Raw genomic sequence first — 15,494 nt, 5'->3', positions numbered from 1 at the left:
GAGTCCCGCATCAGGCTCTCTGCTCAGCAGGGAGCCTGCTTCCTCCTCTCCTCTCTCTGCCTGCCTCTTTGCCTACTTGTGATCTCTCTCTGTCAAATAAATAAATAAATAATCTTAAAAAAAAAAAAAAGGAAAAGAAAATACTGATGAGGCTTATGCTGATGTTAGATGAAAATGTCAGGCCCTCAGGCTTCTAAGGATCTGTGGTTCAAGCCAGAACCAGAATCCAGACACCAACAGTTATTTATGGTTTACCATTTTATTGTTTCTCCTTTTATCAAAACCTGTCACAGCTGGGGACCAAGAGGAAGTAAAAAAAATTGCCACAAATATTCCCCCTTGTCCCCTAGTTAGTCCTCCCCCACCCCCCTCCAGGGCTTCGGGCCAACCCTGGGCACACATGATCATCTCCCCCACCCCCCTCAGTCTTCTCCCAGCAATAAATACAGGTGACCGTGATTCGATGAAACCACAACCAATTTCTCCATCTTGAATGCCCCCCAAGGGGACAAAACGGGGGCAAAAGAAGTTTAATGCCCATCCCCTCTTTAAGGAAGAGTGTAAACTTCTTTCCCCCAAGGGACGGGGGGAATAGAACTGCCCCCGTCAGAACTGCAGCAGCTCTAGAAGCAATCAGGGAGAGGAAAGGTTGGGGCGACAGCGAAGAGGATGTTCTCCAGCAACCTCACTCCTTTGATCCATTCATCCCTTATCAGGTAAGGGGTGGTCCCAGTGTATCAGTGGGGCATAAAAAGGGGAGGGCTGACAGAGAAGAAGCGGGAGAAAGAAATAAAAGGAGGGAAAAGCAGTTTGGTGGGAAGGGAAGAGGAAGGAGAAAAGGAACCCTAAAGCTCACTGCCCTCCTGTTCTTCCAAGAAACGGCATCAACACCATCAAGAGGTATGAATGAAGAGGGTCTAGGAGATTCAGGGCCCCCAAAAGAAAGGAAAAAGAAGGGAAAGCAAGGGCCTCATGGTCCCCAGGTCTTCACAGGTGAATGTGCTCCAGTTAGAGCAACAGACTGTTGGGAGGTGATGCGAGACTTGTTGTCAGCAGGGTGGCAGAGGTCAGGAGGTCACAGGAGGAATTCAGAGCCCAGGGACAGCTTCTCATCCTGCCTGGATGTTGGCAGAATCTGAGTCTTCAGATAAGAAAGGTGAAGTCTGGGGAGGGTCAAACTCCACGGCAGAAGGAAGAAGAACTCTCATCACCACTGCGCCCCTCCCGCCCCGCAACAGCCCTTGCGCTATCGCAGGTGAATACTCCAGTCAGACGCCACGCTGACGCCAGGCTTGCGCAGGACCAACACCGAGGTCTCGGGGTCATGCTGGAAGGACAGGCGGCTTTCAGGAGATCCTGTCGGGAGAAAAAAGCAAGTGTTCCATGGTCACGGCAACAGCTACGGCACAGCAACTATTTACCCACAGGCAAGGTGTCCCCAGCCCTGCCCCTACTTCCCCTCTTTCCCCACCCTGGGGGCTAGGCTCACCCTCACCTTTTGTCTGGAGTACCACGGCTGCTGGCTTCCCGGCCCCTATTATCACCACTCGCTCAATCCAGATTGGTGTCTCAAAGTGGCCTTTGGGGTCTGCTGAGCTAGAGGGAACAAGAACAGATGCCAGTCAGGGAACAAAAACAGATGCCAGTCAAGGATGAGACCCGAGAGCAGGATCCTATTTAAGAAAAGAGCACAGGGCACTGTGAGCATCCCCGAGGCTACCACAGACAAATGAGCGCTTCATTACCTGGAGACCAGGCTGTTGCCAGAGAATGAGAACCGACGCAGCAGGAACTCCTGGCGAGTCTGATAATTGAATGTATGCCCATCATCTAGAAAGAGCTCTCCTTGGGCTGTACCCTGAACAGGAAATGGGATAGGAAGAGCCTGAGCCCAAGGGGGAAGGAGGGGCGCTCCCCCGGGGACTGAATCCCAGGGAGGCATGCAGAGGGCTGAGGGGCTCCCTGCCCACGCACTCACCTGGGGACTGAGAGCAACGAAAAGGGTGATGGGGTCATCCTTCATGCAGTCAGAAGAGCGCCGCACTCGCATCCACCGAGGGATAATTGTCCCTCCACGCTGGAACACGGGGATCTAGGGCGAGAACAGGGGAAGAAGCTGCCCCACTGTCCAGGCTTGGGCCCAGCAGTGTCTTTTGCTCTTGCCCATCTGTGCCCATTTAGGTAGCAGACCCCAAAGCACACACTCTCCCCTTCTCGAAACTGACAGGCAGACGGAGCTGGCAGCTGGGCCAGGCATACTCACAGTGTTCAGGGTTACAGGTAGGTACAGGGTCTGGGGACCGTAATGCTTCTGGTAGCTCTGAATGTCATACCACACCTGCGGATGGCAAAAGACATACTAGGTCACTGCACAGGGCCCCCATTCTATTTACTCTCCTTGCCCTTCACCACCTTTCTCCACCACACCCTTTCTCCCTTAACTCACCTCCCCTTGGCCAGGCAGATACACCTGCACGCCATGAGCCCCGGAGTCTGATACAGGGTGAACCAATAATGCATCCCCTAAAACACACCAGAATCCTCTGTGAACTGAGGGGACCAGTTCCCAGGTAGGGAGCACCAAAACACCTGCTGTCTTGCGCCATCGGCTTCACTCACTCCTCCCTCCCTGGGCACCCACAGACCTCTCCCACAGGGGCTTACTTCTTCTCAGCCCTATCCCAACCCACCAGCAATGGTCCCCTCCATTTCTCACCAAGCAGGAACTGATCATCTATACTGAAGGTGGTCACATCCTGAGGATAATGCACCCACAGGGGCCTAGGAAGGAAGCAAGACAAGAAGGGAAGACACCTGCTGTCCTGGCAGAGGTCAAAGATGCTACCCCAGGAACTGGAGATAAGAATGGCACAGGGTGGGGTGCCTGGGTGGCTCGGTGGGTTAAAGCCTCTGCCTTTGGCTCGGGTCATGATCTCAGGGTCCTGGGATGGAGCTCCACATAGGGCTTTCTGCTCAGCAGGGGGCCTGCTTCCTCCTTTCTCTCTGCCTGTTTCTCTGCCTACTTGTGATTTCTGTCAAATAAATAAATAAAATCTTAAAAAAAAAAAAAAACAAACAAGCCAGGAGCTTGCAGCCAGACAGCCCAACTGTGCCGTAGGCCTTAGCTATGCAACCTACCCTTGACCGTTGAACTTCCTCACCCATCTCCTTGCCTCCTCCTCCCCTGCCCCCTCCTGAAACTATTCCACACAGCAACTTTCCAGTGGCCATTGCATCATCCTGGATCACACTGAATTTTCGTCTCCTAGGTCATGTCCTACCTCTCCCTCTGGTTCTTTACCCTGAGTCACACTGGTCTTTCTATCCCTGGAACAACAAACTCATTTCCACTTTAGAATGTCTGCGCCTGAAGTCTCCTGTGCTGGGATTTTCCTCCGCCAGATCACAAAAGTCCATCTACCTCATTAATCAGACCTCACCTCCCATGCCCTTCCCCTACCCCTTTTTTTAAGAATGCCCCACACCCAGCGTGGAGCCCAACATGGGGCTTCAACTCATGACCCTGAGATCAAGACCTGAGCTGAGATCAAGAGTCAGACTCAACCCAACGAGCCACCCAGGTGCCCCTCACACATCCTTCTTCTTAAAAAAGCTATCTGTAGAACCAAATTCCATTACCCTATTCAAAAAGCCTATCACTGCTGGCAATTTTCTTATTTGCTTATTTGTGTACTTTTCTGTCTGCTTTACTCCCAAGGATGGAAGGATACTTGTCGGCCCAGTTTCAGGCACTGGGGAGAGCGATGATGATGCCCAGCAGCAATGTTTACTGCCACTCATCCCCATTAGTCTCTTCTTACTCTTGACCTTGAAACTAGAATTTCTTTCCTTTACGAGGCCCTGGTGAGTGGTGAAAGAGGCCCATAGATGGAGCCCAGTCCCCACTGTCCCTCAGCCACCTCAGCCCACTCCACAAAGACACAGTTGGCTGCCTCACCTCATGACGGGAATGCCTTCACGATGGGCCTGATAGAAGAGGGTGTACCAGAAGGGCAGCAAGGAGTACCGCTGGCCCAAGGCATCTCGGACGATGTCATGGTACTGAGCTGGTAAGAGCCAGGGCTCTCGCCGCCCAGTGTCCAAGTGTGCATGTGCCCGGAAGAACGGCTGGTAGGCACCCATCTGGTACCAGCGCACAAGCAGCTCTGGTTCTGGATTTTTGAAGAAACCGCCCACGTCCGCTGGGAGAGGGGAGGGAGGAAATAGGTTGGAAAAGAGGGCTGCTACCTAAGGAGCTCCCCCGGGCCCCAATCTAGACTCTCAGGTCTCTGTTCACGCCTGGGTTCTGTGCCCTCTACCTGGCTCCTCTCCCCCCAAACCAAGACCCCCAATTCCGCCCCCTCTCACCTCCACAGAAGGAAAGTCCCACCAGCCCCAAGCTGAGACACATAGGAATAGAGATCTTCAAATGGTCCCACTCAGCAGTGTTGTCCCCAGTCCACACAGCTCCTAAGGAAGAGGAGGGAGATGGAGGTTGCAAGCAGTGGGGAAGCTCCGCTTTTCCTACAGCCAACTCCTCTGACCTGCCACCTCTGTTCTAGGGCCCCCAGGGCCCTGCCCCAGATGGCAGAATTCACAATAGCACTCGAAAGGGGACTGGACCTTCCCCTCCCCAGATCCCCTTAAAGTGCACAGGTGCAGGGGACTGGACCTTCCCCTCCCCAGATCCCCTTAAAGTGCACAGGTGCAGGGGACTGGCCCCCAGCTGCTCTCAGACAGCCACATGGACAGATTTCTCAGAGAAGCAGGCCTTGGTGCACCACTCCTCCGATCTGCCCTTCACACCCCCTCTGTCACAGCTCTATTCTCCAAATCTTACCAAAGCGCTGGGAGCCCGCGAAGAAAGCCCTGCTTAGGACAAAGGGGCGCTCCAGGCCCCCAGAGCGCAGCACCAGCCCGTCTGCCGTTGCCATGTGCTGGATGGAGACAGCAGAGGAGGGGCAGTGAGGACTAAACGCCTGCTGTCATGTCCATTCCCCAGCCCTCAGGCTCTCCTTGCTCGGCCTCTTACCACGTAGAAGCCATAGATGTTATGGACATCTCGGTGCTCCCAGCCCCCATAATGCTGGGCATCCTTAAGCATAGTAACCTCAGGACCATTGAACACAGATGGTTCGTTCATATCATTCCAAACATAGAGGTTGGGAGCTGAGCCCTAGGTACACGAGGCAGAAAATGGGGGCAGAAGGACAGAGAAGAGGAAAAAGATAAACTGTGAGAGCAGAGCACGCCTAGGAATCCAAAAAGTATTTCTCAGGGTCCTATGAGGAACAAGAAGGCCTCCTGAAAAATATAAGCAGCCAGGGGCACCTGGGGGCTCAATCAGTTAAGCACCAACTCTTGGTATTGGCTCAGGTCACAATCTCAGGATGGTGGGGGTCAAGTCTGGTGTTAGGCTCTGGCCTCAGCGGGGAGTCTGCTTCTTTCCCTCTCTCTCGGTCCCTTCCCCAACCCCCCACTCCCACACATACTCTCTCTCTAATAAATACATCTTAAAAAAAAAACACAAAACAAAACAGAGAACCAACCAGAGCAGGGCTGGCCGGCAGAGAATGACGGTCTCAAGGAGGTGGAGTGGGAAGGACAGATGCAGGTAGAGGAGGGGCTGCCGTACCTCATAGTTGTCAAAGCTGAACATGTTGGCCCACCAGGCCCTCATTGTAGGATTGGTAAAATCAGGATAACCAGCGGCACCTGGGACAAGTTAGGGTAGCTGTCAACCTCCGCGGGGCAGACTGGTGGCCATCCCACCTTCCCGGTCTCACAAAAGCCTCTCCCTCAATTCTGGGCCCACCTACCTGGCCAGCACCAGCCCTCGTAGTCAGAGCCATCCCGGGTTTTAACATACAGACCCTGGCTCTGCAACTCTTCATGTACACGGTAGCCAGAATCCACCTTGATGTGGGGGTCCACAATGGCCACCAGCTGCAGGCAAGGAACAGGGATGCTCAGAGCTCTCCAGGGCTGCTGTGCCTGAGGAGACCGAGCATGGCCACAGCCCTCTTACCTTCCGCCTCTTGGAGGCCAAGTGTTCCAGCATGGTAAGGGGTTGGGGGAAACGGCTGGGGTCCCAGGTGAAGTACCGCTTGCCATCAGCATGCTCGATGTCCAGCCAAATGACATCGCAGGGCAGGTTGTGGTCATCGAAGCCCTGATCGACTTCCAACACATCAGCCTCGTCCCGGTAGTTCCAGCGGCTCTGGTGGTAGCCGAGGGAGAAGAGCGGGGGCAATGCCTGGGTCCCTGCAGGCACGGGGGTCACAGTGGGGTCAGGCCCAACCTGGGCCACTGGAACACCCAGAAAGGAAGGGAGGCTTGTCGATGAGACAGAGTGTGAAGGGTGCTGGGCTAGGAAGTAGGCTGAGGCACAGAACTTTTGAAAAGTGGAGTCATCCTCTCTAGAAGACAGGGCCAGCAGAGGAGGCTGCAGGCTGGCAGAGAGGGGACGCACGTACCTGTGAGACTGGCATACTGCCGGAACACATCAAAGGCAGAGGGCCCGAGCAGCAGGAAGACATCAATGATGCCGCTCTCCGACATCCAGCGGACATCCGTCTGCGGAGTCTCTCCGGAGCCTTGCAGGTAGTCTAGCATCTTCCCAAACAGGGTCTACAGAGGAGACCAGACACACAGATCTGACACCCACCCTCTTCGTCCCTGACCCAGAGACAAAGCAGCAGTGTTCTCTTCAGAGTCCTCACACAGCGGGGTCCTAAGGAGTCACTCTGGGCTGAGATTAGATATCATCTCCTCAGGGAGGCTTTTCTGGACCACGCCATCTAAAACAGCACTGTCTCCGTCCCCACCACCTGGCCGCTGCATCTCCTTCTCAACACTTACCACTGCAGAACTCACCCCACTTTCTCACCTGTGTTAACATCTGTCCTCCACCCTGAGAGCGAGAACATTTCCTACCCCAACAGCAATATAACCCCAGCACCTACCAGAGTGTCTAGTACATGACGTATGGTCACTAACAAATGCACTGACAATAAATGCAGAAGGAGCAATACCTTCTCCACGAGCATGTGTTTTCTGGGAAGGGCCAGGGAACTCAAATGCTGCTCCCAAGGCTCAGGGCCCCTTCTCCCACTCAGTCCCTAAACAGGGATCCCCAGGAGCCTCTTCAAAGTAAATTCCCATAGCACACCCACTGTCTCAGGCCTGAACACGTGCTCCCCGCCTGCGTGCTCACCTTCCCTGCGGTGTTGGACGATATGTCAACCCAGGTCTCCGCGGCATTGAGCCAGAAGATGCCCAGGTCCCGATGAGGGCTGTGTGCCAGGAGCACAGGCACAGACCCATACAGGGCCATGGGGTTGTAGAGCTCATACTGGAATACATCCAAATTGTAGAGGCGATATGGCTCCCCACCCCTGCAGGCAGACAGACAGACTGGCCCTAGGCTGTGGCACCCACAACTTCCACCCCACAGATACAGAGTGATAAGAACTGGCCCCCTGCCCTTTCTCAAACCTTTCTCAAACAAGAATTTTTCTTTAAGGTTTTATTTCTGAGGGAGAGTGTGCATAAGCACACTCCATTGGGAGGGGCAAAGGAAGAGGGAGAAGCAGAGTCCCTACTGAGCAGCAAGCCTGACGTGGGGCTTGATCCCAGGACGCTGGCATCACGACCTAAGCCGAAGGCAGACGCTTAACCAACTGAGCCACCCAGGCGCCCCTCAAAGGAGAATTTTCTGATCACCAAAGGTGATCTGGCCTCAGGAATTGATCCATGCTTGTCTGGAGCGTCCAAACTGCATGGATACCACTCCATAGCCCTAACGCCCAACCCCTCTTTCCTGCCCCCATTTCTTGATGTCACCATGGGACTTACTCAGTGACCTTTAACCTCAGGCTGTCTGCATGCTCAGGGATCCCATACACATGCTCCATGCCTGGCAGAGAGAAGTCTAAACCCACAGACGTGGGGCCTGGAGGGAAAGCAAAAGATGGGCTCCAGAGCTTCTGTTTGACAACGAGTCCTTGCATCCCTGCCCAAGGCTCTCCCAGTCCCTCACCATATGGCTTGCTGTCAGAGTGAGTTTTGAATGTCTCCTCCCAGGCTCCTGGCTCATCTTTCTCTGCCTTCCCCTGGGTCTCCTCTGGCTGTGAGGAGGAAAGCAGAGTACCTCCAATCACACACTAGCTCTCTCTTCCCCCGCCCTCTTCTAAATCTCATCCCCAGTGGGGAGACTGAGCTCAAGTTTCCTGGGGGCCTTTCCCCTCCAACCTCCCAGCCAGCCCTGTGCCCAACAACCCAGCCCACTGACTTGCCTTGTCACCATCCCCAGGTGCTTCCTCCGGCTGGGCCCCACCGCCCTCCGCTGGGTCTTTTGATCCTTGCCTGGAAGGTAGGAGAGCTGTCTGCTCCAATCCAGAGGGGGCAGGGACGAGGGGCTAGTGGAAGGAGGGGTAAGGGAATAGAGAGCCAAGGGTCCAAAGGAACGAAGGCATTGGAGGAAGGGACTGAATGTTAAAGCTTGGCAGGGAACCCCAGTGAGCAGATCAATATGCAAAGGACGGGGAGAGAAATGAGAAAGGGAAATGATTAATGCCACCAGGAGGTGCCTGCCACACACAGGACTCAATCCCCAGCCTCTGCCTGCGTTCCAGAAGAGATAGCAGGATGGTTCAAGTGCCTGGACTGGGAATGCCAGTGCTGGCTCTGCAGCCTCTGAGAGAACCTGGCCCCAGCGACTCTCACTGGACCTCAGCCTCTTGGCCAGACACCAGGGTTTTACAAAAGCAAGTGGGTCATACCACGGTCAAGCCTCTACAGATATATGCAGGGACTCAAACAAGAGGTTCTGCCGAAGAATGTTTTCAAGGGCAGCTGGCAAGCAGTTCCACCTAGAGCCTCAGTGCACCCCCACTAAGAGCCAGAAACCCCAGCATTGGGCAGCATCTCTCCACCCCATCACAAATCAAGAAGCTCCCTACACTCCTTAAGGACTTCCAGCATTTCATCTTCCTTCTCCCAGGGGGCTCCCAGCCAGGGGACCAGGGACCAGATACCACGTATCTGGAGAAAGAAGGGTGAGTGAAGGGCAGGGTATAGAAAGGTCTAGGGCACCTTCCCCTGGGGGCCAGAGTGAAGGGTGGGTAAGGGCAGAGGAACAGATACAGTACCAGAGGCCATGGATTTACCTAGAGAAAAGGTTCTTGATCTTATCCCAAATGCTACCGAGCGTGAGACTAACTTTATCCGAGAAACTGGGGCAGGAGGAAATGGGTAGGGAAGGGGAAAAGGAGGCACAAAACCAACACAAAAACAGAAACATAAAAGTGAGTTTCAGTCGACAAACTTCCAGAGATGGGGGGATGGGGCAGAAAAGAAACAAAACAAAACAAAACAAAACAAAAAGGAAGAAAATAAACCTGGGAAATGTGATGGTGTGAAAAGGGGAAGAGGGAAAGGCAGACCCAGGCAGGCCTCCCAGAGGTGGTGCCCAGAGTACAGCTCAGGGACAAAGGTGACTTGCCTCCTGGTCTGTACAGGAAACGGAGAAAACCGCGACCTGGGTCTGCTTCCTACCCTCCCTGACAGCAGCTTCTCCCAGCCTCAGCCCCAGCCCCTACCTCGCGGTCCTGCCACCCTGTCTCCTCCCAGGGACCCAGTGCCAAATCCACCACACCCCTGGGCGCTGGCCTACTAGGTCCTCTCCAGTCCCAACCCCTGTACTCACGGGACCCTGGGGGCCCTCTGGTGCTCAAAAGCCAAGAGTCCTCGGGCATTGACACTAAGCAGAAGACTGCGGTCCTCTAACAGGTCCAGGCGGAATGGCCGTGCTGTCAAGATGATTTTATAGGGTCCCTCAGCCACGGTGAGCTCCACACTGTTTTCATCACGGCCAGAGACAGAAAGCCTAGGAAAGAGATCGAAAGGGATAAAAAGAAGCACAAAGAGCCAAGAGTAGTGATGACACTTTCAGACGGTGGGGAGGGGGACTACTAAGAGCTATAGTTGGTGTGGGGACAGTGCCAGGGGCAGACAGATTCACCAAAGGAACGAAGAAGAGCCTGGCAGTGGACCCAAGCATACTTAGAACTTTGAAATGTAACAGAGGCAGCATGGCAGTTGGGGGAGGAAAGGAGGACTATTCAATAGCGAAGTCAGAAAAATAAATTTAGATTAGGAAAAAAAATGGTACCTAATTCCTTCCTCATACCAGATATAAGTAACTACTCCAGGCAGATTACGACTTAACATTTTAAGGTAAGATTTTTTTAATTTTTTTTTTTAAGATTTTATTTATTTATCTGACAGACAAAGATCACAAGTACGCAGAGAGGCAGGCAGAGAGAGAGGAGGAAGCAGGCTCCCTGCTGAGCAGAGAGCCCGATGTAGGGCTCGATCCCAAGATCCTGAGACCAGGACCTGAGCCAAAGGCAGAGGCCTTAACCCACTGAGGCACCCAGGCGCCCCTTTTTTTTCTTTTTTAAGTAATCTCTACACCCAACATGGGGCTCAAACCCATGACCCTGAGAACAAGAGTCACATGTTCTAAGGACTGAGCCAGGCAGGCGTCCCTAAAGTAAGATATTTAAAAAATAACCTGGAAATAGAGAAGAATTATTTAAACACAACTTAGAAGGGTGCCTGGATGGCTCAGTCAGTTAAGCATCTGCCTTCGGCTCAGGTCATGATCCCTAGGTCCTGGGATTGAGCCCCACATCAGGCTCCCTGCTCAGCGGGGAGCCTGCTTCTCCCTCTCCCTATGCCTGCAGCTCCCCCTGCTTGTCCTCTCTGTCAAATAACTAAAAATCCTTTAAAAAATTATACAGGGGCACCTGGGCAGCTCAGTGGGTTAATTCTCTGCCTTCGTCTTGGGTCATGATCCCAGGGTCCTGGGATCGAGCCCCACACCGGGCTCTCTGCTCAGTGGGGAGCTCCCCTCTCTCTGCCTGTCTCTCTGCCTACTTGTGATCTCTGTCAAATAAATAAATAAAATGTTTAAAAAAAAAAAAAAAAACAAGTGAATGATAACTTTAGAATAATAATCACCTCTGGGGGCCGTCAGGGCCACATGATAATGAGAAGTATATGATTGGGTTGGGTAAAGGGTATACAGGGAAGGTTTATCATATCATATTCTAAATTAAGTACTTAATAGAGAGCCATGCATGGGGCCCTGGGCTGGCTCGGCTGGCAGAGCATGCGACTCTTAACCTCGAGGCTGTTGGGTTTGAGCCCCCCCGTTGGGTGCAGAGATTACTAATAAATAAATAAATAAACTTAAAAGAGAGAGAGAGAGAGGGAACCCCATGCATGGAATACTCATTATGACACTGTGTCGTGACTCAAGAATTTGAGGAACCGTATCAAGACTATCTGAAGAAAAAGAAAGAAAAAGAGAAAACATAAGGGGAAGGGAAAGGACAGGAGGAACCAACCACACAGACACTGACGCCAGAGGGCAAGAAATGGGGCCTTGTTTATTTACTTTTGCATCGCCAGCCCCTAGCCCAGGCCTGGCACAAAGCTGGAAGCAGTATCTGTCTGCACAATGAAAGAAGAAAAAGGGCAGAAAAGAAAATGCATGTAACAAAGCGAGAAACAGAGCAAGGTTAGGAGAGTGGCAAGGATACTAGAGAGCTGCTATCCCAAAGTGGGGGGGATAAAAATATCAGCCAAACACAGATTCATCGGGAAGGAGAAAAGGACCGTGGAAATGCACAGGTTTCTCAAGAAAAATTTACCGAGATGTCGGGGGATCAGCCACCAATACATCTGACACCCGGTATCGGGGCCGCCGGGGCTCCAGCTCATCAATCCTTATCCGGGTCATGTTCTTTTGAAGCCCCTGGAGCTCCAGCACCAGCACTACCTGTGAGGGTAGAGGTTTGGATCTGGAGAAGGGAGAGGGCTACACCAGAATGCCCTCTGACGCGACTCCCTCCTGAGGGGGTCCCCTCACCTAAGGGACCTGAGATCTGAATTCCTCAGAAAATCCCAAGATGGCTGGGACAGGATGTTGGCTATAGGTTCACCTCTGACAAATTACCCCTTAGCAAGCGTTTCCCCACCCCCACCAGACTCCTCCTTTTCTTCCCTGACCTTGGTAACCTCGTTGATTAGGCGGACTGTGAGGCCATCGGGACCAAGCTGTAGAGAGTCCAGCAAGGCTCGGTATGGAGAAAGGCCTGGCCGTATGCTTCGTTGCCTCCTGCCAAGTGAAATGGGAAGGAAGGTTCCCCAATGTTCCTTGGTCCCTCTACCACCTGTAGTGTTCCCAGGCTACCCCCCACCTGCCACAGCACCTCCCACAGTACCGTATTTTCCACCCCACTCTCCAAGAAATATCATACTTGCAGAAGGAACTCTCTTCACAGGTCTTAAAGTTGCTTCTATCCACAGCAAGGGTAACTCCCAGGCAGACCCCTAAACAAGCAAGTACCAAACCTGCCCCAGACCTACGGAGGAAAAAGACAAAGAGGGAACAATCAGCACAGAGGTCAGAAAAGGCCCCACCTTCACAGGGAAAGGCCCCTTCCCACCACAACCCTAAAGGGGGAGAGAAATATAAGGAGTCTGGTTAACTAGAAGAAAAGGCAGCGTGGACATGGGGTGAAGTGTCAGGCCTGAGGAGTTGGCTCGCTCACACCTTCCCTTCAAAAGGCAGAGGAAGTGGACACAGGATCTTTGGCCTTCAGAGGCCCTGGTATTGACTCTGGTTACATCAGCTTCTCAGAGGAAAGGAGCAGTAACAGCCAGTCCCAGGGGAAGTGGTGGCACCATGTGAGGAACAGAGAAACAAAGCCAGCCATGCCTTTCCACGGGCAAGGCATTAGGTGGAGCTATAGTGGAAAAGTTAAAGATGTACCCTCAGCTGGCCTGTGGTCAGCTAGAATACCTAGAATCCCAATATCCCTAGCACCCTCGGCATCCTACTGCTAGATCTTCAAAGTCAGTCACCACTACTGGGTAGCCATAGCCACATGTATTGAATCCTAACATATCCCCAGGGACCAGACTAACTGCCTATATCATCAGTTTTCAACTCTCCCTATAGTTTTTAAAAGTATCAGTCTCAACCCAGAGATTCTGATCGAACTGATACAAACAGGGGCCTGGGCATCAGTTTTGAAAATCTCCTCAAACAATACTAATGGGCGACCATCATTCAAAACTTCTTCTTTTTTTTTTTTTTTTTTTTTTTTTTTTTTTTTTAAGATTTTTTTTTTTTTTTTTACAGAGAGAAATCACAAGTAGGCAGAGAGGCAGGCAGAGAGAGAGAGAGAGAGAGGGAAGCAGGCTCCCTGCCGAGCAGAGAGCCCGATGCGGGACTCGATCCCAGGACCCTGAGATCATGACCTGAGCCGAAGGCAGCGGCTTAACCCACTGAGCCACCCAGGCGCCCCTCAAAACTTCTTCTTGATACACACTACCTCTTTTTCATTTCTTTCGTTGTTTACTTGGTGAATGTAGGGTTAGAGTTTTACCCAGATGGGAAAATTGAAGCATAAAAGGTTCAATAATCCATCCAAAACTAAACTGCTAATAAGGGGTGAAACTGGGATCAAACTCAGCTCTGCCTCACTCTGGGGCCCAAGTACTTCATGATACACAATACAGCACACCACCTACCAGCAGGGCCTGCCTCATTGAGGACCATTACCCCAAGGTTACCACAGACTGTCACTTCCCCCAACGTCCTATCAAATGACAGACAAAGTACTAATTGACCTATTTAAGCAAGTTAGTTTGAAAGGCATGTTCATCCATTCTCAGTAAATCCGAAACAGAGGTCCTCAAACTTCACTGTTAAGAATTAACTGCAGTGTTTAGTAAATGTAGATTCCCAAATCCGGGGGCGGAATTTGCATTTTAAACATGCTTTTCCAGCAACAGATGTGGGTTGTCCAGGAGCACACTCTTAAATGTGTGTCCCAAGTAGGAAGAGAAAACAAACACAGGCTTCTCTTAAAATCTTAAAACTTTGCAAACTGTTAACAAGGTAACTAAAGACTATATATACATTGTATCCAGCATTAGCCTCAATATGTTTGACAGCTAAAGGTAAGGAAAATCACCAGAAAGGAGATGGCAGAACACAGTCCTCCAGTTCCAGAAGAATGTGAAAAGCAATGCAGGACACACAGAAAAGTGAGAACACCAGGCACTGTCTTTTGAAAGGCCAAGCAGGAATAATTAGAATCAAAAGAAAAAGAAATGCTACAAGAAAACTCAACAGCTAAGCTTATGGCCCAGGTCCTGAGGAGTGACCGCAGCAGGCACCCTGCACCACTGACCCCATGTCCACTTGCCCAAAGCGGCAGTAATCGTAAGTACTGTGAGTTAAATACCCTCTGGAGTTCTAGTTACACAATCTATGCAATGGGCTTGGGAGAAATGCCAATGAGGTTAGGATTTCTAAAAGCTCTTTTCAGAAGTGACCTGTTGGAAGGCCCTAGGAACTCAGAAATGCCTCGAACGCCCCAAAGCAAGAGGTGGTCACAAGCCAAAGTCAGGAATGAGCCGCAGGGTAAGGTGCACCCGTTTATTGTTTCAGATCACAGACTTCAAAAAGTTGAGTTTACAGTCCAATCTTTTTTTTCACTGCTGGTCACAGGACAGGCCTCTCCCACCCCAGTACATCCGTTATGTCCAGGTAAACGCTTTGTGGCGTTGGTGATTGTTTCGAACCGTTTTGTTTTTTTTTTTTCGGTAATAGAAACTCGAGATCGCAGACCAAAACATTCGATTGCCATGTTGTGTTTGAGCACCATCATCCAGAGAGACCGTGAACTTACGGGATCCTGCCCCAGCCGTGCCCAGCGACCGTGAACACCGAAAAAGCTAGGGTTGGTGTCCATGTGAAGACAAGGGCAGGGCAGGGTCCGGGGCTCTGGGGTGGGGGGGGGGGGCGCGTAGGGCAAGAAGGGTAGTGCAGGCGGGACAGCAGTCCGCGGTGTTTCCCGGATGAGGGGCCCGAAGGACAGTGGGCTGCGTTCCCAGAGGCCCTGTCGCGTCTAGTCCCCGCCCGGATGGCCCCGCACACTGCAGGAAAGAGGCGGCAGCGTTAACCGCCGCGAGCCGCCAAGAGAAGGGGGCGGCTGAGAGCGGCCAAGGCCAAGAAGAGCGAACGGCTGCGGCCCTCATGAGCCGCCGGGCTGGAGCTGGGTGCCCCAGAAGCAAGGGCCCCCAGCGCCGCGCGGATCTACCGCGAGGAAACCGGGGGAGACTGAGGCCACCTCCAGGGGGACAAAAGGTGCTCACGAGGCCGGGGGGAGTAACAGAGTCTCAGGAGGACACACAGGAAGGAGAGATATGGGTTTGGGGGGACCTGGGGGCGTCCCGGGCGTGCCCCCGGGTTCCGGGCTCCTCACCGCCTCCTACGCGCCGCCACTGCCGCTACCGCCGCCATCTTGTGCCGGGTTTGCTCCTTGACCCCGAGCCTCTCCTCCCCCCCGCGCGCGTTGAGCCACGTATCTTAGTGCCCGCCCCTTCCGGCCTTCTGATTGGCCCAA

General features: G+C 52.6%; 1 protein-coding gene across 2 annotated transcripts; it reads right to left on the bottom strand.

Moving 5' to 3' along the window:
- Positions 1-240: 240 nt before the first annotated feature.
- Positions 241-15,459, bottom strand: GANAB (glucosidase II alpha subunit). 2 transcript variants are annotated; one of them, XM_059403938.1, is made up of 25 exons: positions 15,354-15,459; positions 12,333-12,437; positions 12,082-12,190; positions 11,724-11,851; positions 9,710-9,889; positions 9,171-9,236; positions 8,298-8,367; positions 8,042-8,129; positions 7,858-7,954; positions 7,217-7,397; positions 6,477-6,630; positions 6,029-6,264; positions 5,820-5,946; positions 5,636-5,715; positions 5,033-5,176; positions 4,841-4,937; positions 4,369-4,470; positions 3,959-4,202; positions 2,717-2,781; positions 2,447-2,523; positions 2,264-2,338; positions 1,979-2,092; positions 1,746-1,858; positions 1,496-1,596; positions 241-1,356 (listed from the first exon to the last, which is right to left on the bottom strand). In XM_059403938.1, exons 1-25 carry the CDS (start codon positions 15,389-15,391, stop codon positions 1,247-1,249), a joined length of 2,901 nt encoding a protein of 966 aa, XP_059259921.1. In that variant the 5' UTR covers positions 15,392-15,459; the 3' UTR covers positions 241-1,246. The 2 variants fall into 2 exon arrangements, with proteins under 2 accessions (XP_059259921.1, XP_059259929.1); XM_059403946.1 differs by lacking the exon at positions 9,171-9,236.
- Between the last annotated feature and the right edge of the window lie 35 nt (positions 15,460-15,494).

The sequence above is a fragment of the Mustela nigripes genome, chromosome 1 (genome assembly GCF_022355385.1).
Source record: "Mustela nigripes isolate SB6536 chromosome 1, MUSNIG.SB6536, whole genome shotgun sequence".
In the NCBI taxonomy this organism is placed as follows: Eukaryota; Metazoa; Chordata; class Mammalia; order Carnivora; family Mustelidae; genus Mustela; species Mustela nigripes.
Note: the sequence above shows the minus strand (reverse complement) of the source record. Positions and strands in the feature narration are given on the sequence as shown.